Source organism: Molothrus ater, chromosome Z, assembly GCF_012460135.2.
Source record: "Molothrus ater isolate BHLD 08-10-18 breed brown headed cowbird chromosome Z, BPBGC_Mater_1.1, whole genome shotgun sequence".
Classification (NCBI taxonomy): domain Eukaryota; kingdom Metazoa; phylum Chordata; class Aves; order Passeriformes; family Icteridae; genus Molothrus; species Molothrus ater.
The window spans coordinates 44,975,099-45,002,774 of record NC_050511.2 but is presented as its reverse complement, the minus strand read 5'-3'; the positions used below and the strand labels follow the sequence as shown (position 1 = coordinate 45,002,774).

The following is a 27,676-nucleotide window of genomic DNA, read 5'->3' as shown; positions in this document are numbered from 1 at the left end:
TAGCCAAGTCATCGCCAAGGGAAAAGCTGAAACTATGCAAGGGGCCTTAATAAGATGTGTTAGTGGCTGCAGGGAGGTCAGGAAAACAAGAAACTGTCACCTGCTAAATTATCCAAAGCAAAAGTGTTTGTGAGGGAGGAAGAAACAGCAACTTAGCTGTCTTTAGTCACCTAGGGTAATTAATCAGCCTCATCAGGCCCTGGCATCAGCAAATTCTGAAAAAGTTTTTCAAGTGTTTATAGTTTCGGGATAAATCTCTTCCAGGGCTGTGCACCTAGAATGTCTTGCTCTGATAGTTTTGTCACAGAGTAACAGCCTGCCATGCAGATGTACCCATTTCCTCCCCTATGGAAAAAGTCTAGCTGCTCCTGCATGGATCAGAGTCATCACACCTGGGCCCTCTCTCCTCCATGCCCTAAATCAACTAGGTCTTCAAGACCATTGATTTTGGGGTTTTCCCAGCTTGCTTCTGCAATGGCAGAGTGGTGTGTTTTCTGTGGGGGGGAAGCTGTCAGCCATTGCCTGCCCTGTGAAGGAGCATAGAGGATCAGGGGGAACTTGACCTGCCTGAATGTTCACAGGAGGCCAAGCCTGGTGCAGTGTCACCGAGGGGAAGTAAGATCCTGGGACAGACTATCTGCATTACCACATTTCAATTACCTGTGTTCACACCTGACCACTGCAGCCAGGCCAAGAAAACAGTGCCAGACATAAAAACTAAACCATCTAGGTTTTCCAGAGTTTCCTTTCTTCATATGGCTGGACCTCTTGCTTCCCCCACCTAACTGAGCCAATTATGATGTCTCATGGATTTCTAAGGTCTAATAAGGCAGAATTTTGCTTTAGTGTTTCTCTTGTGCCAACTGTGGGCTCCTTCTGTGTTGTGTAGCACCAACTCACATACCCAGGCAAGGTATTTCTACCTCTTATTCTGGTTTGTGCAAAGGAGGGAGCAGGGTGGTAGCCCACAAAAGACTGGCTCCCCAGTCATCAAAACTTTACATGATTTGTACATTTTAACAAACAAACATCAGCATTCATTGCTTACAGATTACGTGACTGCCATTAATTAGTACTCAACCCCCTATTTGCCATGGTGATTAGTCTGCAGGTGCAGTTCTTCCCTCTGTCTGACTCCGGGGTCTGTTTGCAGTAGGTGGTCACTGAGTTGGTGGGCCACTGCTGGGATTACGTCTCCCCCAGTTACTGCTCAGTCCTGACCTTACTCCTGGTGGAGTCTCATCCAGACAGGCCATTCATCTTGGGATTGCCTTCCCTTCTCTCTAAAACAAACACTAGCCAAGCATATAGTGTTCACAATGCAATTGCTTAATCATAACTGTCTAGTTATGATCTACATCTACTGATTGACAACAACAACAAAATTTGTGAAGTTTGATTCAGCTCTTGAGACGCCCAAATCTTGAGGGGCTCAATATCACTTCCAGCCTTTCATAGGTCCTCTCTACCTTACTCAGCCACCTGTCTCCTCAAGTCATGCAACATTGTTGCCTCTCTGCATGTTTCTTTGTACTTGATAAGAGGAATAAAGTATTAAGATGGACTGACAGTGCCACACAGAGACATTATAAGCCTGTAAATCCTATTTCTAGAGGAAATAAGTCAAGAACTCCTTACATCTAATTGCAGGCTGTTAACCTTATCTGCACTAGTAAACTGAAAAATTTCCTTGTCTGAGCTTTTTATTTTTTTTCATTTCCAAGACAGCTTCTGGCATATCCATCAAATGAGACAAAGCTTAAGCAGGATTTCTCCCTTACTTAGGCTGTTCTCAATGCCTGTGTTCTCAAAATGTAGATGGAGAATGGGACTTGGGTCTCAGCAACACTGGAACCAGCTGAGCTTTTGAAAGATGTTCAAAGATAACCAGGGCTCCTGACAGTAGAAAAAGAAAAAAACCCAGTAGTTTTGTGTCCATTTTAATAAATTTTGAAAGCTTTCAATGAGCACAAGAATTACTATAACCAAGAATCAAAAACTGTCAAGAAGATGAGATTTCTATTCAGCCCTTAGTAAGAAAGGTTTTCCATTCCTTGAATGCTTGTATTATTAGGACAGGTATCTGCGTATCCTCTTTTATTGAAGTAGGAGTCCTCCTTACACACTCTTTTAAACTGCGGCAGACTCTACCGTGAGTTTAATTATCAACATAGGCAGAACACCAAAACCACACCGTGTAATAGGTACAATACCAGGTCAAGATTTTTTTGTTGTTGTTTTATTTCCCCTTCTGGTTTGTTTTTGGAGGGTCTTTTTGTATTATTTTGCTTGTAACAGTGATTAAGCTTGGTCCCAAAAACTCTACAAGGAAGAATGAACTATGAAAAATCTTTTTTTTCAAGAAAATGGCACAGGAAAATAGATGAAGGGGCCACATCTCATCATTTTCCTATCATCTTATATGCTGGCTTCCTTAAACAATCTACATTGTTGTTATTTGGGCTTCTTAGGTTGCCCAAGAGGATGAATTACAATTACTAGGAAGCTGTGAATTTCCAGCCTCAGCATATTGAGGATCCCTTGTTCACATGCCAGAATTTTATGTCATCCAGCTTCTCCTCTCACTCCTAGCAGGTTTTTCATCTCCCTGCACTGGTAACTTTGTCAAGAAAACTGTCACCACACTTTGGCCCTTTTTGGCTGTGCTGCACCCACCTAGGTTATAGTTTCTCACACTGGCCCTCATTTCAATGTTGCAAGTGGCCAGCGCTGCCCACAATGTTTGAAGAAGGCCTCAGTCGGTCCCAAGTAACCCTGAGAGTCTCTTTCCTCTCTGCTGGCAGTGGCCATGATATATCTGAAGATCTTCTCCCAACTGTGCCCCACCAGTTCTCTGATCATTTTGTAACTGGCATGCTGTCATGCATTTTGTTCCACCTACATGACCTCTGATGTATTTCCAGCTGAACACAAAGATTCTAGCTGCTGGTTCTCAGGACCATAATCTTATCACTTTAGATTACTGAAGCTCTTGTTGTATCATTGCTCTCATCTCCTTAAATGATCCAGTTCTAATTCTTGTGCCAAAAATCACTAGTAAAAATGTAAACAAGTTACCATCCACAGGACAGCACAGATCAGTCCTGTCTCTAAATGGGCTATGCAGTCAGCACCTACCATCCTTGACTTCTATTAATCAGCCATTCCTCAGAATCCCCAGCGGAGTACCCATAAATCTGTCTCCCTCATTTTGTTGTGTTAACATGACTTTACTGAATAGACACATTCTTTGCTTCTGAAGCTCATAATTTTCCTTACTAGATGAGGAACTTAATTCTTTCCACCCAAGAACAGGTTTCACTGCCACTATGGATGGCATCCTTCCCCAGATATTTCTGTCCATTGTGCTACCCTGTTTTTATCTGGTTCTGGGTCCCCTTCCTGAGCACTGAATGCAACAAGAAAAATTATTCTTTGGCTTTTTGTCAAACCATAGCAGTTACAATCTTAGTAGTTATTAACAGTTTAAAAGTCCCTTACCAGCTTGAAATTCTGTCTGGAGAAAAATGTATCAAAGTCAACTTGGTTTTCCTATAAGTAGTTGAAGTGTGACTTAACAATGGAAGCAGCCATAAAAAAATACATTAAAAAAAGGAAAGAAACATAAACACCCTTGACAGTATAAGTATGGGAATTTGGAGCTGCAAAGAAGAATGGCAGGTTATGAGTATGATGCTTTAGGATATGCCACCTAGCCAAGTACAGCAGGGCCTTGCTGTCAGTTGCTGGCTGCTTGCAATACTTGAAGAACATTCTAAGGCAAGAGAGGACATCTATCATAGGAAGAAGGGGCTCCTGGAGAGCAGAGAATTGTGGAACACTGACATTCAAAAAGAATGAAGCCATTTCTGAGGGGGAGACTGTAAAAGCAAGAAGAAATCAATAATCGCATCATCAAGCTATGGCTCCTAGGAAGCAGTTCCTCCCTTCTGTATGGAGAGAATCTGTAGCATTTCTTCAAAGACTATATTGCATATGAACTTTATAAAAAGCAGAGAAGAAATAATCATATTAAATGGCCAAACAGTGCCATCTGGGGACTACTCTCATAAGAATAGCATGAGCAAAAGGCAGTAAAGTTAATGAAGGACCTGCTTTTTCACTCAGAATGAGCAGAACTTTATTCTGTGGGAAGTTCTGATTATTTGCACGGGGCCAGTCTTGGGGTCATGCACTGAGTGGCACACAATGCTCTATTAACAGTCAGGACTGCTCAAGGAAAGGAAAACCAACATATCTCTAAATTCAAGAGCTGTGGTCAAGCAGCAGCTTCCTTGTATGTTCTTGATAGAAAGAATTTCTTAATTTGAAGTTTGTAGGAAACAGGAGACTATGTGGAAATCAAGGAAAGGACAATATGATGTAGCACCAATGGGGAAATGCTTTCAGAGCTTCTTGTTTTACTATGCTACACAACAGAAGTTTATTTCACAAAGCCTCAAGGGCACAGTGATCCCCCATTTAAGGCAGTTCTTTTCATATGAGTGCCTGAGATTTTGCTTAAGGACTGCAGTAAAATCACAGAATCATTTCATCAGAATGGTTTGGGTTGAAAGAGACAAGAAAGATCATCTGGCTCCAGTCCCCCTGCCATGGGATACAGTAAGCACTACCATATAGATGTTTGTACAAGCGGTGGGAATATAAATGGCTTTCCAGGCTGGTGCAGATGATACAAATGGAAGCAGAGATCTCTTGTAAGGACAGCTGTGTCATTTCAGAAGTGGCATGAGGGAAAGGAGAACAAAGCACCTGCTGCTGCCTCCAGGCAGGCAGATTCAGTCTGGGCTCCTGCAGGAATGCAAGCTTGATGGTTGCCTAGAAAATGAGGCTTTTCAGCAGAATATAGAAAACCCAGAGATGGACCAAATCTGCTGATTTGGGTGTTGTGCAAACAAAAACCAAGAGCAGCTGCTTTTAATCCCAAGCTGCATATACAAAAAAGGGAAGTAGGAAAGTAGCAAAGGCAATAAATGTTTGCATTTCTTTCAGAGTCTTAGATTTCTTTGAAGGATTATGAGTATTATGTTAAAACCTTCAGTTTAAGCTGGATCAAAGAGGAAAGAGGAACCAGAGAATTTGGTCTTCAGTAAGAAGCTATGGAAGTAATGCAGACTTTTTTTTGCTTTTGCTTTTTGCCCTCAAACTGCCTACAGTCCAGACTAGCACTTGTAAAACCAAAGTAAAAAAATTGAGCTGCATCAGAAGTCTCTGCAATGTTTGGCTACCCATCTGTGGTATTTTAACATTTTCAAGATTTCAAAATGTTCAGTACACAAGTATTCCCTTCTGTTATATTTATAGGATTTAAATCACATGCTATTTATTCTATTTATTATTTATAATGCATTCATTTAAATTCACCTGCTGCGATGCACAGTTCATTTTTAATACATAGTTTCTAAGTTCAGTTTCTTTGCAAAGTCTGCCTTCTCTTGAGCTAACCCCTGGAACTGAGTTCTTATCCAGAGACCAGTGCCTGGGAAATCTGCTAAAACAACAGCACATGATCTGCATCTTCATGAAACTGCCTGACATTTAGGGTCATCACCATGTTGGTGTTAAGCCTGCTGAGACTGGAGTGAGAACAGTAGGCACTAACCTCTCTCCTTCTTACCTATGCAAGGGAAGCAGAGCAAGTCATCCCGCCACTAGGGTGGAGTGACCTGCATTTTTCCACCTTCCTGCTCAGTCTGAACAAACATAAGTGATGTTTTGACCATCTCTCTGTTGTGGCTACACTCGGTATGGTGTGTGAAGATACCATGAACCTTACCGGGGACAGATTTGTATTGGAACAGGCACTGAACAACCTGCTCTTGAGGAAACTCATAATCAGATGAACAGAAATCAAGGCATATTAAATGAATTCCCTCCAGCTTGTAGCAGTTTCCAGGCAGGATAGTTAGTTCCATGGCACACATGTCATACCAGCGCTAATGCCATTCAGCCTCAGCCAGAGTCTCCAAAGGTCCTTGAGGAAGTTTCACTCAGCATCCTCTCTAAGGCACAGCTGTGGGTATGTTCACAGGGGCTCTCAAGCACATGCTTGAGCCCTCTTGCACTCCCCACTGCTCCTCCTTCTTGCACCAACTCCTGGGCAGTTTGACACCTCTCCCCTCCAGCACAGTGATGCTACATCCTCCTTTTCACAAAGGACTGTTGTTTAAAAAGTGTGTTAACCATGGACAAAACAGATACTATACATCAGTTGGCAAAAGATGCTTTTTGCTGGTAGAACTTCTTTGCAGCTATGCCAGGGGAACTAGAATAACAAGAAAGTTTTAGATTGTCCCCAATATACAGTCTCAAAAAAAAAAAAAACCAAAAAACCACCCTCTGTTTTATTCAGTTCTTCAGATACAAAAGAAATATGTATTCAGCTCCTTTAGGAATTGAACTATTGACCTTTCTGAATGCCAGAAAGCCTAGAAGTAGGGCAGAGAGAGAATGATTATCATATTGTTGAGACAGAAGAACTCCCATATCTACTAACTGTTAGACCTGACACTACCTGAGAAAAAGGAGGAAGACAGGATGCTATTGTTAGAGCAGGATCTGTTGGGGGTCGGTTGCACAGATAATCCAGGATGGCAAAGGTTTCTCTGATGTTTTGGAGGGCACTTGACTTGTTTCAGGTGGTACACACAAATAAGTCACATTCTTACAACAGTTGTTTGCAAAATGCAGAAAGCAGCATTGACCCAAATCAGGGGGGTTTCTCCTCAGGGGCACCCTCAGAAATGTGTTTCTGGTAGAGGTGCTCAGGCATATTTTCTTCCAGATGCTGAAAGTGCCTGTGATGGTGGGACAGTGGGAGGGGGACATGTATGTTTTGTCTCAGGGAGTTGCCTCATCTCCAGGCCAGAGAGTTCATAGCCTCTCTCCAAAAAACCCGAAGAACCTGTGTTTATACCCAGTGAGGCAACCCAATTCCTTTACCAGCAGTGGTGGGATGTACATATATTTGGAAGAAACTAGAGTGCCTGAATACATTCTTGCCTGTTTCTGTGCTTCCAGGAGGCAGAATGCAGTGTTTTCAGCATAGGGAAAACTTCTTCCTAGGACTTCTGTGAACACAACTCCCTGTCCAAGCTGCAGCAGGTAATTTGACAGCAGGTGGATGTTCACACTAGGGAACTGCTGTGTCACACTCAAAGGGGCAGAGCTAAGGTTGAATAAATATTCAGACTCCCCTGTGCCTGGTTTAACAACTGACTCTTGCTTTGAAAGGAGTTCTCTGAAATACCAGATCCCCTAGAGGAGTCCCTCCAGGAAACAGCTGCCGAATGCCAGAGTTTAAAATGCCTGAACCCCTGGTGTCCAGATGCATTGTCAAGTAGCTTCTCTCTTTCTGAAAGTTGCTTTGATTAGGATTCAGTGACTCTTGCAGTATCACATACGCTAAGTGCTCAAACACCAACATAAACCAGAGATCTGAGAACAGCTTTTGCACTCCTGGGAGAGTTTCTGTGAATCTGCTGAGGAACCACTGTGTCTCACAGCACTGCAATTTGTCTTTATCTCATCTTCTCACTGCCTTCTACATCCAAGGGAAAAAAAACAAAACCAAGGAAAGCTTGTGATGCAGTCACAAGGGAGAGGTTATCCAGATCATCAGTAAGGTTGCATTTGGGTTGCCAAAGCTGAGGGAGCAATGTTCCCACATCCCAGAGTTCATGCAAAAAGCACTCTGCATTTGGGAGCTGTGGTTCACACACTTCTGTGCATTGTAGGAGAACAGCTTAAGGAAGGATTGGTTGTTACCCAGAGAGGTCTGTTTCCTAAATGAATATCCCTCATTTCTGAGGTCCAGTGGTAGCAACAGCTGAGGGTAAACATCTACCAAGGCATGCTTCAAGGCAGGTTTATGTCTCTGTGCAGCTATAGTGCCTGAGGATGCCCAGGGAGCCTTTACACCTCCCTCCCTCCCTCCCTCCTCTCTCCCTCCTCCCAGCTGCGTTTTTCTGAGCCACTCTGTGCTGCAGCTGCCCAGGGAGAGCGTGGGGCGGGTACTGCCTCCTACACCAAAATCAGGCCAGGAAATTGTGTAATTTTTGTTTCTGCACAACTAACTCCTACCCAGAAACCTACTGAAAAGGGGGAAAAACAAATGCTCTTTATTCCCATCAGCAGAAAGGAGATTTTGTAAGCTAAGTAACAGGTGTGAGGGGATGGTAAGGAGTTACTACCTGCATAAGATTATTCTTTTAACAGCTGTGTGCTTGTGGCATTGCTTGAAACAACTGAACATATGTATGAGCTCTGCCCACTGGGACTCTCAGTGGTTAATCCACAATACAGGGATCCAGAGCATTGCTAAAGATTTGAAAAATTACTTTAGGCTTTTCTTATATGAAGAATAGAACCTATAAGAAAATTCACCTCGGGGACTATTATGCTACTGGTACAACTCTAGACAATTTGAGACGTGCAAACAGGCCTTCACAGCAAGCATCAAAACACCAATTGTGCACACTGGGAGCTCAGAGAAAACAGGCCAAGCTGAGGAGGAACAAGCCTCCAGAGAAATGTTTATTGGTACTGCTGTCAGCTCTCCACTGCCCTCCTTTTATGAATCCCTTCCCAAGAAGAACCGGGTTGTGTTTGATGGATGCAGCAGCTTCTCATGCCTCAAGCACTATCTGAGATGCTGTGTTTGTGAAGGTCCTCTGCCATTCTGCAACAGCGTTTGAGGCGTGTGGAGAGAAGCCTGCTGCCCTAAGTTAGTCACAGGGAGCAGTCTCCTGTTTGGCTGTAAAGCAAACCCAGGTCCCTGGGACTAACCCTTTCATCATACAAGGAAGAGAAGGAATCACTAGATCTCATTGGAGGTTTTTGCTCTGCAGCCTGAGCAGAAACTAGTTCCTAACAGTGCAGGAGCTGGGTCAGGTGCACCTGAGAGAGAAACATTGCTCTATAATGTTAATTAGCATAATGCTAAAAAATTATACCCTGTCTTCCTTTCCAGCTGAGCTAGACTGAGATACAGCTGATGGAGAAGGGGTACACAGCTCCCAGTGAACATCTCTGAAGAGACAGAGGCCCTACCCCAAGTCATCCAAGGCCCATCAGTTCCTTCTGTGTATGTGGTGGGGCTCCAAGAGCCACAGATCCAGTGCAGAGGCTGACAGTGGAGCACTTTGAAGATTAGGCCAGGTGGGAGACCCCCTTTCCTCACTCTGAGAGTATTTAGAGGAAGGGATTTGGCTCCCAGATTGGTGAGTTTTCCATTAAAGACTCTCACAGTGATGAACTTGGTTTCCTCACTTTCCCAGCCACCCCCCTGTTGTGTCATTTTTGTATGTTCTGTTTATCTGAGAGGGGATTGAGCTGTGAAAGGGAAGGACAAGGACAGCAAAGCAGAGGATCAAGTTACAGGATACTGAGCTATGCACTCAGGGCTGTCCAAGGACAGCTTCCACACAGCTGTGCACCTGAGCACCACAGCCAAAAAATAAAGCAAACCTGAGCAGAAAAATAAACCAAGCCTACTCTTTCATACCACTGTGACTGACTGCAGCCAAGAGGGTGAGGTGGAGTGCAGGGAACAAGGGAGCACTCGGGACAGACAGAACAAGGATCACCAGACCCATTCCAGACCTGATGGCCTCAATATCTTCCTAATACCAAATAGTCTCCTAGTTTTATCATCTTAAATTTCCATTTTCTTGTGTGGGCACATCTGCATAAGTGCACACATGCTTTACACCTCCCCACAAACACAGAATCCCTTGGCAGTTTCAAATGCATCTGCAGGGAAGAAGGGAGGCCTTCACAGTGTGAGACACTCTTTAGAGATCTCTGGTTAGGTTGATTATGTCAATGTTGCAACTATATAAAACCATTTCTCACGGGTGTAACTTCAAACTGATATTCTAAAAGCAGGTTCGAAGACAAGCAGCCACTGTTACCAATGTTATCACTGTTATCAGGAAAGCTGAAGCACAGAGAGGGGAGATTAACTTGCATTAACCAGGAACAGAAAGAGCAGATGACCAAAAGGAGACCTGGAATCAGAACTAGTTGATGAGAGAGGAGAGTGATTATTAAGTCTTTCTTGGATCAAAATACAAGCTGAAGCGTTAGCAGCAGCACGCGCCTCTTTAAGTCAGTATGAAATGTTCCTATTTTCATACACAATTAGCCTCACTAGTGCAGTAAGAGCCGCCTCAAGTCTCCTTAATGTATTCATTGCTTGTGGAAAATTTCCTCTTGCATCTTTGTTACAGTTTCTCCCACAACATATCTCTCTGAATAGGTGATCATTTCAGTCAGAGTGTGAGGAAACATCTGGGCCCATCTGGCTCAATTAAAGTGCCTTGTTCTAAAAGCATAACCCATCATTTTCTGCTCATCTTGTTGTATTTTCATTTTTGTCTGAAATTAGGACACACTTGGAAACGCTAATTATTTTATGAATCATCTAACATCAGACTCGATACATCTTTTTTTTTGTTGGTGGTGTTATGCAGAGCCCTTACTTTCAGTTCTTTTGTCTACTGATACCAACACAACGCTGTCTGGCTTATCTCATTTCACAGGCTCTAAATAAAGCCTTCCTAGCACTGAAACTGGCCATGCGTATGGCGACGTGCTCTGCATCCCCAAGGCTTCTTTCTGCTCGCCGGCAGGCTGGGGCTGTGCCCTCTGGAGGAGGCAGACCGCCGCGCTGTGCGATGGCAGGACGGGGGTGCTGTCACCGCCTCCCCTGACAGCGGGCAGCGACCCGGGCTCGGCATCGCTTGCAGCCCAACAAGCCTTTCACACAGACACGCTCCAGGACTCCGAAGGACGCACGTAAAACCCGTCCTGGGGCCAAAGCACAAGCAGTGCTCACTGCTAGGCAGAAACCCTGCGGCCAAAACCCAGCGCCAGGGCAGCTCCTCAGCAGAGGGTGAGAAGCTGTAAAAGGTGTGGGGCCCTGCAGATCAGCATGGCTGTCACAGGCTAGGCAGCCGGAGGGAAGCATGTGGGAAGTGCCTATCCCTCTGTAGTACCAAGGAAAAAACAGGGTGAGTAGCAGGGCCTCTTGTGCTGTTATGTGACACAGAGGTGGGTCTGTTGCAGAAGGTGTGTAGAAGACTTGAGAAGTGCAACTTTGGACTGTAAGGAGAACATTGTGTCCCTTGCCTTGTAGCTGCTGTGACAGGAAGAAGAGCAGGGGCAGGCCTCTCCAAGACATTTGGACAGGATTTCCTGTCCAGGACAGGACAGGCAGGTACCTCTGCCTCCTGGCCAAGCATGAGGTATATCAGGGGGAAACAGCGGGAGAGCATAGAGGGCTGGTTGAAGGCACCCAGTTCCTTTTATTCAGTTCATTGTCCCATGGTACAAAAGGGTTAGCATGACACCAGTCCCTGCAGAAGGACAGATACCCTTTCTGATGCTGGACTCTTAGACCCCCATTTTCATGGTCAGCTGTTCCAATGCTTCAGGCTCACAACACCACAGACACTGTATGAAGCTTTCCAGAAAACCCAGGATATGATAGCCCTGGAGCCAAAAGAATAACCATTCAAAGACCGACTTCCAGGGGTCTAGGCCACATAAGGGAGGGTGGATCTCTTTCAGGATCCCTGAGGAAGCAGTGTGCACATTCCCAGCTATCGTGTGCCTTGTTTTCAAAAAGTTTGCTCTGAAGTCAGAGGTCCAAGACCACAGCAGGTATCCAGAACCCCAGAGCTGCCCTTCTTCCTTCAGCAGCCTCTGTTAGCCCTGGATGAAGCTCCTGCACACAGTTCCCCTGCAGCAATGCAGAGCCAGCTCCCTTGTCAGCTCCTGGTGTTGAGGCTGCAGCAGCAGGAGCAGAACCAGTTCTGCCTAGTGAGGTATTTCTGCCAGACATCAGTCCCTGGCCTGTGTAGCTGCATGCTGCCCATGCAGAGCCTCAGGGTTCAACTGGCCAGCAGTGGCTCCCACTGCTCCTGCTCCTGGTGGCTTTGCAAACTATGATATTACAAGTCGAGGAGCAGGGAATGGCTTGTGCCATCTCATCCTCCATGTCCCCAGGGCTGAAATGTCCATATTAAAAGCAAGAAAGATTTTAACTGCATGTGTTATTTGCTGGAGATCAATTACACATCAGTGTAAACAGCTGATCTCCTACTGAATTCACTTCTTTATTGTACAATTTATTAGAGGATTATTCAGACAGCTCAGCTGGACCTTACTAGCACATCAATATTTATTCTGCCCTTTAGCAAGAAGCAGAAATGGAAAGCATAATTTTCTTACTAAACTCTCCTGCTGGGAAGGCTGCACTTTGCTAATGCCACAGAAATCCTCTTTGTCCTCCATGAAGGCTTGTGGCCTCATGCAGACCCACTCCTGGGCCTGGCTTGGGAGCACAGCCCAGGTGGCACCAGTAACACGGTGTCCACATGTCCCCAGAGACACATCTGCCCAAACCAGGGATCCCACAGCACTGGCCAGTCACTGCTGTGGAAACCTGAGTTAAAGCTAAGGAGATAAGTGGAGGCATGACTGCAGCAGTACTTAATGCCAGGGGAATGCCTTCAGAATTCAAACAATTCCATAGTGAGGAAAATAGATAAATCAGCACTATTTCAGATTACTCTGACATTGGAGTTGCAGAGATAGGTAAGCAGATAATTCTGCAAAAGACGCATACCTGAAAACAAAGCTCTGCCTCAGCACATATTTGCCTAGAGTGCCAGGTGCTTTCTTGTTCATGCTTACTTCTCCAAAAATAAATTGCTTTAGCATCGATAACTGGATGTGTAAAAAAAGGGCAAACATTATTTCAGACACAGTCAAATATCAGGAAATATGAAATACATAGGCCGTAGCACCCTTACTAAAGGCACTAGAATCTAAAAACCTTGGATTTTTTAGAAGCTGCCTAAGTTATCAGAAGCACTGACCTCCCATTGCAAAGTCCACAGTACCATAGGTTGTTTCAAGGACTTAACTCCTCGTAACTCTTGGAAATTCCTTACAGAATAAAGCATATGTTTGTTCTCCACGAACAAATCACTGAAAACAGGATTTCTGACATTTCATACCTTTCATATCAAAGAGGCCTTGGATTTGCCTTTTCTCACCTAGAAATTGTAACCTTGTAGTTCAGCCACACTAACAGCAGATCTTGAGCCTCAAAACATTGCTTTACTAGACCTCAAGTTGTCAGGCCTTAAATCTATCTTTGCTTGATTTTGGCCATCAGTGCAAAATGCATGTTAAGATGCATCACTTGCAATTTACCTTAGCAACTTTTTGCCTAGCTTGTCTTAGCTGCAACACCAAAATTGTCTGATGGTCGGTGCCTGCTCTTGTCCTGTGGCTTAGAGCTTTTTTTTTTGAGATATTGCCTCAAATGCCTTTTAGTGTAAGTTTTGTTTAGCTTGTGCTAATTGTGTTGTTCTTCCTTCCTAAGAAATTGTGCCTTATATAGAGGAAAAACAGACCTGAATAATCATGGTATAATTAACCCTCTGGACCCAGAGCAGACCAGAATGTATAACCTACCAGTATGTGCAAGGTTGATATATACAAAGGTCTCCATAAAAATACCCAAGAACAAGAAGAAAAATAGCAACCATTATCCACAAAACATTTTCCAGGAAAATGCTGTGAAATGCCCATGAACAATGTACAGGAAGGGATAAGGCAAGATATTGATGAAGTAACCAGTGCTATAAACAGAGCATTGTACTTTTAGGACAAAATTTTTGCTCTTTTCCTTATGTTGGAGAAGCCAGCTCAGGAGCAATGCTGTGCCCAAGATAAAGCCAGGATATGTCCAGGTTCTTCAGCTCCAAGAAAATTCCTGTTCCTTGTCCTGTCACTATATGCTCTTTCCACAAGCCTCTTTTCCTCCTTTTTATAAGCCCCCTTTAGGTGCTGGAAGACCACTATGAGGTCACCTCAGAGCCTTCTCTTTTCATGCTGAACAATCCCAGCTCTTCAAAGGAGAGCTGCTTCAGCCCTCTGATCATCTCTGTGGCCGCCTTGGAACTCACTCCCACAGGTCCATATCCTTATGCTGAGGGCTACAGAGATGGACTGAGTCCTACAGGTGGCATCCCAGGAGAGCAATATAGAGGGAAAACTCAAAAGGTAAGGAAAACTTGCTTGATTTTCTTTACCTTGAACTTGAGTGACTTCCTGGAAGAAAATGCAGGGGTGGGTCTAGAGGACAAAGCTGGCACAGAAGGCAGGTCTGTGCCTTCTCCTGTGCATTGTCCAGTGGTGGACATGAAAACTGATGCAGCCTTTTTCCTGTTAGGGAATACAGAGGTACACCCCTGCTCTGCAGAACTGGAGCTGCATTTCACAATTCTGGATAAGAGCATGGTCTTCTAACATCTCCTTCTGTGGATGCTTCTGCAGAAACTGCAAACACTGCCAGGAAATATGTCTTTGGGAAATGTATTTGAATTTCTGTCTGTCTGTGGAAAAGGATATGAAGTATTAAATGCCACCATGGGTCACAGCAACAGGAATTCCAGTCTGTGCTAAAGATCTGCTGAAAAATTCAGCAGATTCTGATCTTCCAGCATCTGGAGTAATCTTATAATACTATTTGCATAGCACTGAAATTAAAGAACAGCATTTATATTTTCTCATTTGAAGCAGATACATTACACTTCACAGCAATGGAATTAAAAGTTGAAAGTCATCTGATTTTATTTACCTTACACAAGGTGCTTGATCATATTAAAGATGCAGTTTCCAGTCATTCATCCAGGTAAAACTCAAACTTTGCTTTTGAGGTCTTGTTGGTATTAAATCCTATTGAATTGTTGTCATTTGGGCTGAGTTTTATACCATCCTGCGCAGGGATTAATAAATGCATGTAAATTTTCCTTTGAACCTGTGGACATTTTTTTTCAGACAGGAAACATTCCAGGACAGAACTTGATTCAGGAGCTGAGTTTGAGTATTCAAGATGCTGACCAGATGAATTTTGTGGCATTCATGGTGGGGCACAGGAACACTGGTGAGAGATGGGCCTTTCTATGAGAGCGGTTGTTAAGGGTGCTAACCCTGGTCTAGTGCTGGGCCATGCAGGCAGGTGCCCTTTGCAGTCACCTGGTAACCTCACACCCAGTCACCTCAACAACCTCCCCACGGGTGAAGCAGCCTGGGTTGAACTGTCAGAGCCTCATTTTACAGCCTCCTGTACTCAGATCAGGTGTTAGGACAGTACAGCTGTTTGCACTGTCTGGAATCTTTGGGTTTCTTCCTCCCACTGCAGCTGTCTGAGTACCTGCACTCTAAATACTGTGTGTCTGTGCTGAGGTTACACCTCCTCACCAGAGGCTGAGCACATGCAGGGCACAGCCCTGGGATCTACCTGGATGCTGACTGCCCAGCCCCTTGCTCTCCTACGCTGTTTCCAGTCTGTGTGTCCATCCCCACCTGAAGTTCCAAGACTCCTGTGGTGCATATCTCCTCTTCCTCATTCTCCAGCATAGATTACTTGCTTCTGTCCACTTAGTGGAGCACCTGCTCTCATGGGTTGCGAGCTCTGCCTCCGGCATTGTCAGCCTGTGAATTCAGACATCCAAAAGCAGCTCTTCATTGCAATATGCACAAACTACACAAACACATTCAAAATGCTTAGTATGAAAAAACCTCTATGTGGCACAAGTGTGAAATGGTGATGAACACATCATTCTGCCAGCAGATGGCAATCAAAATAAAGAAACATGATTACTGGTGATAAATAATTCCACATGAAACCAGGTGCATTTTACTCAGGGGAGCAATGCAGTTGCCACCCACCACAAGGGGGTACCTGGCAGAGAATTATGTCCCTTCTGCCTCTCCCCCTTGCATTAGTTCCTGGAAAGATTTTATAAGAAACCCACAAACATTCTTTTATATATCTGGAGATGGTAAACAATTGCAGTTCAACCCTCCACAGGAGATGTGGTCTTCATGAAGTCCCACACATGGAAAAAGAAATAGAGATCTGACAGAAGCTCATACCTTGCATGTGTGGGGAAGCAGCTGCAATGTGTGCACGGAAGCAGGTGAGGAGTTTCCAGGTCTAATAGATGTTAGGCTCATGGTGGTAGGAGCAGCAGAAAAGCCTAGTGAGGAGAAGTGAGTGAGGGGAGAAAAAGGGAGGGCAGCTCCCATAGTGAAGATAGCTGAGAAAAAACCCCAAATATTGGTAATAAAATGAAAATTAAAAAAACTCTGCATTCATCCCTGGTTCCATGATGAGTCAGTATAGGCATGAAAGGCAAATTTAGCCACAGTATATAAAAATATCTCAGTGTGAAATGAGATAGAATATACACTGGGTTCAACAGCCTTAATTCAATCCATTGAAAAAACATGTAGGAGTCCAGTTCTTGTGGTTCATACATCCCTAGAACAGAACCTGGCACCTCATCTGCCTCTACAGTGAGCCACCACTAGGATGTGGATGGAGCAGGTGTGCAGCAAGAAAGGGAGAGCTAACTGCTGCAGGTCTGGTTTCTAGTTATAGAACAGTTTCTGGCTCTGCTTTGTTGGAAGCCAGTTTCCACATGAAGTCTAGTGAATCCATTGCTTTAGAAACTCCAGAAAGATGAAATCTTGGAGCTGTCAGCAAGAGAGAAGTGTTGTTCTTTCTCTAACAGCTTCTAGGAATGCTGTCATCAGTATTTTGGAATTTCATAATGAGACGGACAGTACTAGGCTAGCAGGGATCAGGAGAGGAGCAGACCCAGCAGGAGTACCAATCTCAACCCTTATGGAACACTCAGTGATTCACAGCACACACCCCAACATCCCTGCTATGCAAACCAAGGCTTGTACTTTAAATCAGCTTCCTGAGCAAGCTGGATGAGCTTTCTTCACATTTCTTCTGGCACGTTAGAAGCATGCTGGACACGTTGCATGCGGTCAGGGCTGCAGTGCACTGACAATCCCATCTCCTGCAGTTGTGCTGTCCTGCTCCTCACCAGAGCCATGCACAAAGAAACAAGCATTGCAGTTCACCAGTTAATAATGGCTGGGTCTGCCAGCACCATTTTATCCCAGAAAATTTCACAGCCATTATTTTGTGTGTATGTCCAGAGCTTTGACTAGGAGCTGAAGCCACACCAGGAGAACAGCCAGCAGCTTTACTAATTAAGGATGAGGAGTTCCTTGTAAGTTTGTACTAGAAGGGATCCTTCTAGATCAAGTCTTCACCTACCTACATGCTTAATTTTCCCATTTTCAGTGTTTTTGCCCAAAAATCTACCAGAAGTCTTTCTCTTACCTCATAAGAAAGGCAGTGCTGAGGCAGGGCAAACCATATCCTCTCCAGCATTACAGTAACCAGGTCAGGTGTCTACAATTGCAGGCTTGGAAGGCTTTGATTGCTACAGGCTGCTCTGCACACTGCAGTACACAGAGCGTTTCTGCTGCCTTCTTTTAATCCTCATTCACTTTGTTTTGTGTGCTTTGCTTGATTTTGAATTTATGGCCCTGCTAACTCTTTGTAATGCATTCTGCTTACCTGGTGTAATTACTGATGCTTGGTAGGTTGACTCTTCAGGATTTCTGTTTGCTGTGTTCTCCCAACTCAAGTCTTTCTAAACTCACATCAGAGTGGCCAGAAGCCTTGCATACGGCATAGAAAGATGCACTTGACTAACATTGTCCTCCTTTGCTGCAGAGGTGAAGGGCCAGAAGTAAGTATCAATACATTTTTCAGCAACTTTGCATGTTCGGAATAAACTGATTAGCAGCAGAAGTTCTAGCATGTTTTGTATGTGATACAAGGAGAAAGGTCTTTAAGCATCTTGGCACTGAGTAATCTATCATAAATTCTTGTAAACACAAGAGATTATTCAAAGTAGTAAGCAGAATATGAAAAACATTATCCAGTAGCAATGGCCTCTGCCTAAGAGTTTACCCTTCTCCTTGGGGAGCACCAATGGTATTCCTATACTTTTATGGTTTTAACTTTTAAAGAAACTTTCTCAATGTCACCAAGTGGCTTGTTCCCACCTATGAAAGATCCTGCTGGCCCATTCTTGTTGCAGAGTAGAGTCAAGATGCTTCTGGGCACCTTGTCAGTATGCTCCTAGCAGAAGCTCACCCTTTGCCATGCCACATTCCCTAAGATTCCTGCCATCTGCAGTTCTTCATTACCAGATGTGTCCCCCCACCATCACTACAGGCTGCTCATATTCTCCTCTCCTGCCTCAGTCCATGTGCTCCTGTTCTCTTCCCTTTTGATCACTGCTACACACTTAGGCCAGAGCTTCCCTTGGGCAATGGAAAAGCACTGCAGCAGCTCCTGTGCAAGAACCCACTCATCGCAACACTGCACTTGGAAAATGCAGCTGCCAAACCCCAGGCACAGCGCAGCAACCCTCTCCAACAGAAGAGACACTTCTCAAGAGCCACTCAGCTCCTAACACGTTCAGTCAACCTGAACACAACGAGAACCACTTCTCTAACATTTGCATACTGTTCTGGAAGACACAGTGGAAATACTTCAGGTGTTCAGGCCGTTTCTCTCTTGGTGAAGAAGGAAATAGACAAAGTTATTTTGTTTTTTTTAATTGATCACTGGTTAAATTGTAATACATTTCAAAGCAAAATATTCTGTTCAAGGACATTGTACTAAACATTAAATCTACTTTTAAACAAGGCTTAATTTGACTATTTTACCTTATATACATACAGGTATAAGTTTCATTTCACTAGTAGCAAAATTACACAGTACATTGCATTTCCTGAAAGATGGCAAAACCAGGAACTGAGTGTCTGTTCTGTCCTTCCACAGACTCCAAATCAGAAAAAAACACAGGTATTGAAAGTACAATCACAACTACAGGTAGATACAACAAGGACCTCAGAGCAAGCCAAGATCTTATGAGAGATGACAATCACTTCTAGAAATCTACATTGCAAATATACAGTACATTCCACTAGAGTTTTGGGAGTTCCCACGATGCCTCTTAATCCCCTTTTGGTAATAAAAGCTTCTATGACAACACCTATCCTTCATAAAAAGTACTGAATTCATATTTTTGGAGCATATATTGGAAGCTTAATGCAGTCTAAGCTGCAGTCCACAATAAGCTCACCCAAAGAGAGAGTAAGAAAGCATTGCAAGATTCATCAAGTTCAGAACCAGAGCTCAGCTCCTCATTATTGAGCTTCTGGGTGCGAGAGCTGCTCTGCACCAGGGACAGACTCAAAGGGTGGGAAATGATACGTTCCTTTTACAGCTTTCGCAGGTCAATCACCTGCAAGTTCTTGACAGAAAATATCAACTGAGTCATACAAGATTAATTTGAACTTATTTACAAAGCAGCCGTTACATTGCAATTGTTAGACAATTAAGGACACAGCTAAGAAGCAACAAGGTTTCCACATTTATGTTATTCCTGAAAACACTTCCGTGAGCAGCAGTGAGTGCAGAGGCCAGCAAGTATGCAAACACACTGCCACTGCTGGGAAAACTGCAGCCTGGCCTCGGGAAGTGGAATGGTGCACAGAACTCAGCAGCCCCAAAAGCCTGATGAGATTTCTGTCATGCTCAAACTCCTTTGCTTTGGTTTGTGCAAAAAATTGACCTTGTGCATACAGCTTTCACAAACTAACTGTTGCTCTGTGCTTGGCAAGACAAAATGGGATGAATTGTCCAGAACTACCAAGAACATGGAGGTAAACGAGGCATTTTTCATGAGCACTAATTACCTTCACAAGTACAACACCAAGGACTCTGCCACTGTTCCAAGAAAATGTACTTCATCAGAAAATGTACTTCACTTTTGGAGGTTTTCTGTTCTGTACTTGCTGAAGAAGCTACCACTGATTAGCAAAATAGCAGAACTTGACCCAACTAACAATGCTGAGGATCTTTTCCTTCCAGGCTTTATGTCTAACTAACCACGAACACTCTTTGCTGCTTCTAAGGAACTCCGACAGCACAAGGAAACACCAAAAAGGCAAGCCTGAGGTTGAAGACACCAACTGATTTCCTCCAGTTAAAATACATCACTTGCTTCTATTAGGCAGACTCCAGCCACACACTCTTAACACCAATTCTCCTTCATAGATCTCTGTTTTAAAAGTTATTTTGCTGGACTCCAGATCCAACAGCAATGTAACACAAGTAATTTGTAATTAAAAAAAAACTAGTGGAAACCTGCCCGAACATTTTTAAAATCTGCTTTATATAAACTTTGCAGGGGCTGGGGGGGAAGCTAAGGACTTGGTACTCCAACTTGTTACAGTCAGTCAGCAGTCTTCTAAAAGGGATGGAAAGGAGGCTGCAAACTAGGTTCTCTCTACTAGTCTACACCTACTCTGTTGCAGAGGTAGGTAGCAATATGTCAGTGGAGAGAGAATTAGAAAACAATATTTCAGAATTTCAGATGTACTTTAGAGCCCTGGTGTTTTTCTCTACTCTTCCTTCAATCTATTTTGTGCTGTTTTCTTTTTCTTGCACTAACCATCTCAGCATACTTAGTTTTGTAAAGTGAGCCCTGGTAGGCTGCAAACAATATATGACATTAGTCAGGTGTTGTTACCAGACAGAGAAACAACCAACACAGGGCAGCAGGCACCATGACTTGCTGCAAGAGTCAAGGAGATGCTTCATAAGAGAACCTCAAGTGCCTCAAGCATATCCTTGGAGCACATGCATGTGTGCAGAGTATCAACGTGCAGGTAACACCTGGTGACCTCACCTTCAAGCTTCACAGGCAGCAGAAGCAGATACAAAGTTCAGCTTTCAGGTTGTGGCTTCAACACTTCAAAACTTAACTGTGCAATGAACAATTAACATGAATGGAAAATAAAGATTTTAAGCAAAGAGAGAATCCAGCTAAATCTCTGATTAATCATTTTTTTCTGAAGCCTGCTCTATAAAAGCTTTTCAATTTGTGGACACTAAGAATACAACTACAGTGAAATATGTGTGTTCTCATTTGAGTGCACTCCTAGCTCATACAGCAGACAGACAATTAAAGACCAAGTACAAATCATAAGGTTGAAAACCCCTAATTCCCAGATTGTCTACCATTCTTTATTACTGTTTTAAGATGAATTCATAGAACTGCTGGACTTTTTTCTTCCAAATTACCATCTCCTACAAAAGCAACATTAATACTCAATAATATTTATATGAAATATACTTTAACTTCCCTCTTCCCAGGTTCTTGTACTTAATATATATGCCTTACACTAAGAAACACCTTAGGTGGTCCTCATGCTGCTTTGTGTTGCACAGAAAACAAAACTTCCATTTATTATGTTCATATTCACCACTTGAACTTTTTTTAATTTCCAAATTACAGTTTGCTTACAGAATCTTAATGAAATCCCCACTGTTTGCACATTCTTGTATGTAACACAGAGAAATGGCACAATTACAAAAAATAAAACCAAAATCGAAACATCCCATCCAAAATAGTTTCATTGTCAAGATTTATCAGTTTCCCAAACCAAGCTTCTCCCAGATTCTTAGCAGCAAAATTGAATTATGTAGAAAGGAGCAGGGCAGATAAATCAGCCAGTTCCCCCACAGAACTAGAGCTGACTAAGCCATAAAATAAACTGAGCAGCTCTGTCAACCTGACTGAAGTTTCAGTAACTATGTAATGGCTCTTGGAAGAATCCATAGCCAAACTTCTTGAATTTCCATAATTTTTAAAAGAGAGAGCTAATTTCAAGAGATCTTCAGTTCCAGGTAAAATACTTGCACTCATGTTTTCCCTGCTAACTTAAAATCCCATCTAAGGTTCTTCTCTGATGTTCCAAGAAAATTTTGCAAGCAAGAGTAGAGAAATTTTAAAAAGCGTAATGTAGACATCATCCAGAAAATGCTACCAAATACAAAAAGCAGAGGAAGATATTTTCCTCCCAACTTTCGTGTTTTAATTTTTAAACACATATTTCAAGAAAAGAGCAATTAAAAATGTATGCCTTAAAATTAAGTTGCCTATACATGCTGAATGAACATGGGTTTTTAAAGCAGTCCTTCCTTATTCTAAGCAGCCCCCTTAGAAATGCTCTATCTCTCAATTGTATATAGCACTACAGTCAAAGTCATTATATATCTGTGTTTGTCTTTTGAAACCTATTCCTAGATAACATTTGCCCTAGAACTGTAAAAAGGTCTCCCACAAACCTATCCTACCAGCAGAAGCCTTTAATTTCCATGGTTGCAGAACACATACACAAGGAATTAATGAAGTATCTGAAGGAAAAAAGATTAACTCTTACTTTAAGTCAGACAGCAAGTTACATACATCTATAAAGAAATCTACTGAGATTTAAGACTGCTTCAAAGCAGTAACTGAAATACAACAGCAGCTATGAATAATATATAACCTTCCTGATTCATAACTGATCTTAGCTTCACCTTAAAAAAAAATCACAGCAGCTTAATATATATGCAAATATACACAAACAAAACCTTTGATCAGAGGCTAATAAGTAACTGTGTTATATCAGAGTTAGAGACTAGACATTTCAAGTGTTCAGCAGTCTCTAACCCACCAGCTCTTGGGCTGGTGCAGCAGTGGAAAATCTCATCCAATGCACCTTTCAGGTGGCATTAGAATCTCATGTTTCCTGTTCAGATGTTGCTCAGCTGAACAGTTACCTCTGCTAATAATACGTCTTCCCTCTCAGTTAAGCATGCAAAACGTATAAAAAGGCAAGTGATCAAAATATCCCCTTGAATGCCCAACTGTCCAGTTTCAGGAGACTGCTGCTGAAGATTTAATAGCTAATTTTCAACATTTTCAAACTGGATATGAAAACTGCATTTTGTTATTACACAGAGTATAACAGTCATTGGTTGTTTTCATCATCCACCCCAGCACTAGTGAAAAAGTGCCTTCTGAACAGGGAATGAGAAAACATGGTAAGTTTTGTTACCAAGCTGTGTCTCTACTCACCTTGCACTAAGAAGTGCATGGAAATAGGTGAGCAGAAAATCAACAGTATACCAAGACACACCATGTTTTCACATGCACTGATGCCATGGGTATCTCAAAAATACACAAGTTCAAACATGCAACAAAATGTTTGTTAAAGCACTTTAAATGCTCACCAGATGATAATGAGTGATTTAATACTCAGACAAATCAAAGTACAGTAAAAGGTTTGTGTTCACGCTTCAAGTTTCAGAGTAAAATTATTTCTGTCAGAGTATTTGAAGTGCAATGAAAGGAACATTCCACTGAATTCAGAAACAAAAGACACCATTTAAAGAACTAGGAAAATAAGCACAGGTCAGACTACTGCAATAAATAAACAAAACAGCAGGAACATGCAGACCTCAGAGTCAAAATTTCTTTTTAGATTCATGATATATTAAAAAAAAAAGAAAAAAAAAGTGAAAAGAAAAAAAAATCAAGAACAACCCTGTCTGACTTTCTCACATGTGCTGTCTTTTTGGCTAAACAACTGTTACTCTATTGTAAAGAACACAGATATTACCAGAAAACATTATTTACAGAATGATTATCAGATTGATTATATAAAATACAGAAAAAAATATACACCCTTAGGTTTGAGATAAGCCAAGCAAATTCACTGCTGCTAACTAAAGCACTTTGAAGAAGGCAACAGGCACCAAATATCAAAATTGAATCACAAAACTACTCAAAGTAACAGACAAATTTGGGACGGTAGAGGTACAGCAAAGATCATTTAAGTTGGAATGATTTATAACTAATACTAGCCTATCACATATTACTTAGCTTCATTCAAATTCTATTTTTCTTATACAAAACTGAAGAGAAACCTTTACTCCCTGTGATTTCTTCAGCAGACTGTGATTTCTTCAGCAGCTTTTTTCTTAATGCATCTATGTAATGCTTTGTACTCTACATCTTACAAAATACATCCCCACATTTAAGTGCATAACTAGAAACTGTGCTGAAATTGTGGAAAAGCGCTTCATAAATCTCAGGCGCAATAAAGTCATAACAATGATCAGCTCCAGTTCCTGGAAGCAGTTCCGTGAAAGGTGAAGTTTCAGAAAAGGGACTTTGATCCCTGGTTTTCAAACTCTGACCATGCATCATTCAATTCCATGAAGATCATTTTGGCATATTGCTCGTAGGGTTGTCCTGTGGCCTGGAAACAAAGAGAATGCACCATAAGCATAAAAGCATTAGAAATTAGGTCTTTAAAAAAGATCCCATCCCTTTTATATTTGCTGTCTTATTCAGCAGCTACAGACTGCTCTGTGAATATAATTTTACAGAGAACTCTCTCCAACCTTATCCAAAGCTTGCCATGAGTATTTTTTAAATGAATCCAAATCCTTGGTTTCCTTATGTTACTTTCAAGCTCTCAGTTCAATTCATAAGTAATTAAAATGTAGCTAAAAACAATTTTCAAAGCTGTTCTTTTCATAAATAGTTTCACATACTATTATTTTCTTATAAAATTAAGTCATTTTTGGAATTGCTTCCTGAAAGATCTTGCAGTAGTCTACAGGGATAAAATCTGCATCCTCTTTAAGACAACTTCTTTTGAATGAAATTCCCTGGAGAAAAATCTGTTGCTGGTTGTGAATGGCACTAAGACTCAGCATGACTCGCATAGCTCTTCCTGTGTGTTTGCTTCCATACTCAAGGATACTCCTGATTCCCTGCCCATTTCACAGCTGCCCTGACTCTGGGCCAACACAATCCAACCCTTGTGGTTAATAAACATCCAGTCCCAAAAGATGGTTCTCTCCAATAAAAAAGAGAAGCCCCAGAGCCCCCTCCAGTATTCTTCCCCTTCTCCTGCTGCTTAGCTTTTGGCACCTGCAGTACTTTATCAACACATAACAGGTAAGTGGTAAAATAAAAGAACAAGGAAGACAAACATGCCTTAAACAGAGATGTGTTCTGACACTGATGCATTAAGGGCCTTACAGATAACACCTAAAAAACCACCACAAAGGTGGAAGAAGTCACATACCCAAAAACTCTGAAGGAGAGGGGGAACCAAAAAACCAAAAACTGTCATGTTTGTTATTGACACAAGACAACATAGGATTTAGACTTGCTCACTAAACCACCAGAGAATGCAAACCTGAAAATTCAAACCAGGTATATCCAGTGCTTCTCTTTCTATCTAATACAAGAGCTCAGAACAAGAAGCTACCTTGATACATTGGGATGCATTAAGTATTTTTAAAAAGACAGATGCAATGTAATACTCATTACATATTTTTCATTTGATAACTTGTTTATTCTACTAAGTTTTCTTTTTTTAGTAAAAATGGTTTAGTAAATGGTTTAGTAAATGGTTCAGCAGGTTTTTCCTACCAGTCTTGCTGTGGCAGCCTCTGAGTCTCCATAGATGGAATCTGTTTCATTTCTGTGAGCTGGTACTTCAAGTTCTAAAAGACTTGAAGTACCAGCTCACAGAAATGAAACAGATTCCACTAAGCAGCATTAAATCTGCCATCTGTCAGTCAGAACCCTCTGGTGCTCAATACAGCCCTCACTGGATCTTTCATTTGTTAACTGTTGAATTCTGTGCTGTGTCAGGACAACAAGAATAATCCTGTACTACCTGAGTGCAATAGGACACCACATTCAGAAGACAATGGAAGCACAGTGAAGAACATCCAGGGTGCTGATTGTGAAGCAATGCATTTGCCAGTAACCTGTATGGTACGGTAAAAGCAGTTTGTATTCCTCCTATAATAAAGAAGATCAGAGGAAAACACTCACCTTATCAGGATGAACCACAAGCACTGCTTTCCTGTAGTACTTCTTTACTTGTTCAGGAGTTACTAAATCTGCCATGCTGACTGGTTTCCACTTATTTTCCCCTTCCCAAAGCACTGTATGTAGAGTGGATATTAATGCTCTGATGTTTCTCTCCTTTCCTTCAATCCATTCAAGAATCTGGGAAAATCAGAATACATAGAACTGAATGCAGCACTGTAAGTATTCTCAGCCTCTAGAAACATAATCTTCACTCTCTGCAATACCATATAATCATGATTCAAGTGCAGTTGTCCTACTGCACTCACTCCCCAAATTCAACTGCCTTAGCCACTCAAAAAGGGATACTTTGCATCTATCACTGGAGAATAGCTCATTGTTACTAGTTTACTGCAGAAATTCAGTCATTGCAAGAGAAATGGTTAAAAACATCTGTTACAATTAGGTATTCTATTAATCTTATCCCTGTCAGGGCCCACAGACAAATTATTATTTGATTTGTACAAAAGCGTAAATATATTTTAAAACTTCCATTGTACAAGCTTTGTACAAAAGATAGTGTCTAGAAATAATTCACATTTACTTAAGCAACCTGCAGAAGTGCACAGACAAAAGTCCTCTTTGAGATGTCCCCAAAGTCAACTGAAGTAATGTTGCTCAGACTTTAACAGAAATATTCAAGCCATAACATAGGGATACAGTGTTATCACCAGTGAGAATGGTAACTAAATATCTGTACTTATTTCCATTTGTGTGATTTCTGTTAAAATGTACCCATGCACTCTCTCTTCAGAAAGGACACTGTGAAAACAAATTTCAGAATTCCTTCAAAGCAGATTTACAAACTTTTCTGAAGCACCATGAAGACTAAAAATCTGGAAGTGTACTAAGATGTGAAGTTATCAATGACTAACGCGTCAAAAAAATCTGAATAACAAGGAACATATTCCAGACTAGTTTATACATTCTGTCTCTGGAACTGCACCTTCTAGTAATTTCTTAGGACAGCAGCAGCACTTGTTAATCAGAAAATGAAGGTACATGATCAACCTGAAGACACCAATAATTTTTAAAGCATATTTTTGTATTATCAGCTACATCCATATTTTCTAAACCATGAGCCCTTAGTTTCTCTGTTGGTCATTGTATCCTTCTGCTCTGTTATCTAAGCAGTTCTAAGCATAAGATCAGATCTTCACTTCAATTAAAATCACTGTTAAACAAACCTTGAGTTTCAAGGGGTCCATATCTTTAGACATCTCTTGTTTTCTCATCTCAGCAATTGTCTTTGGTCCCTTTCTATCAGATTTTGCTGAAAATCCTTGATTAGATAAGAGATCCTCAAAGTCATTTTCTGAAACTTTTGGCTTTTGACCTATGAAAAGAGAAAAAACATTAAAATGAGAAGTTTCACTGGGAATACATTAACAGGGGAAATATATTGCCCTTAGATACACCTGGATGGCACTTATCACTGCCATGATAAATATCCTTCAGTGACACCAAAAGCCACAAAACTAAGAAGGATAAAAATAAAAGGGATCTCTAACAAACCTTCAGTCCAGCAGAGCAGACAACCTAACATGGTAACCTCTGACTAATACTTGCATGTCATCTTTTTTAGAAAAATGGAGTAGATCTGAGGGAGCACACATCTATCTACAATTTTGGAAATTACTCCATTTTTCCATTGTAACTTAGTTTCAAATGCTATGCAGCAGTTTTTCAAGTAACCATATACTCAACAGTGTCATTGAAAGCACGTAGTCAACACCTAAGCATGTTGAAACTTATCCAGAATAATTAACTGATAAAATACCAACGTGAATATTCATTACATAACCAACAAATTTCAGAGAACTCTGAAGAGGCCTCTGGATGTTGTCTAGTCCAATCCCCACTTCTCAAAGCAGGGACAACCAGGTACATTTGTTAGGCCCTTGTCCAGCTGAAGTCCATCTGTTTTTAAGGGAGAGTAATTACAACAACCTGTTTCA

The 27,676-nt window shown here is 42.0% G+C and overlaps 1 protein-coding gene across 1 annotated transcript in view; it reads right to left on the bottom strand.

Annotated features, from left to right (window-relative positions):
• Nucleotides 1-18,524: 18,524 nt before the first annotated feature.
• Nucleotides 18,525-27,676, bottom strand: part of GAK (cyclin G associated kinase) — a 68,250-nt gene continuing 59,098 nt past the window's right edge. Inside the window, exons 26-28 of the mRNA XM_036402880.1 lie at nt 26,906-27,054; nt 25,683-25,859; nt 18,525-24,084 (exon numbers count right to left, since the gene is read on the bottom strand). Coding sequence (XP_036258773.1) covers nt 23,983-24,084; nt 25,683-25,859; nt 26,906-27,054 — 428 coding nt within the window. The 3' untranslated portion in view covers nt 18,525-23,982. The remainder of the gene's footprint in view (nt 24,085-25,682; nt 25,860-26,905; nt 27,055-27,676) is intronic.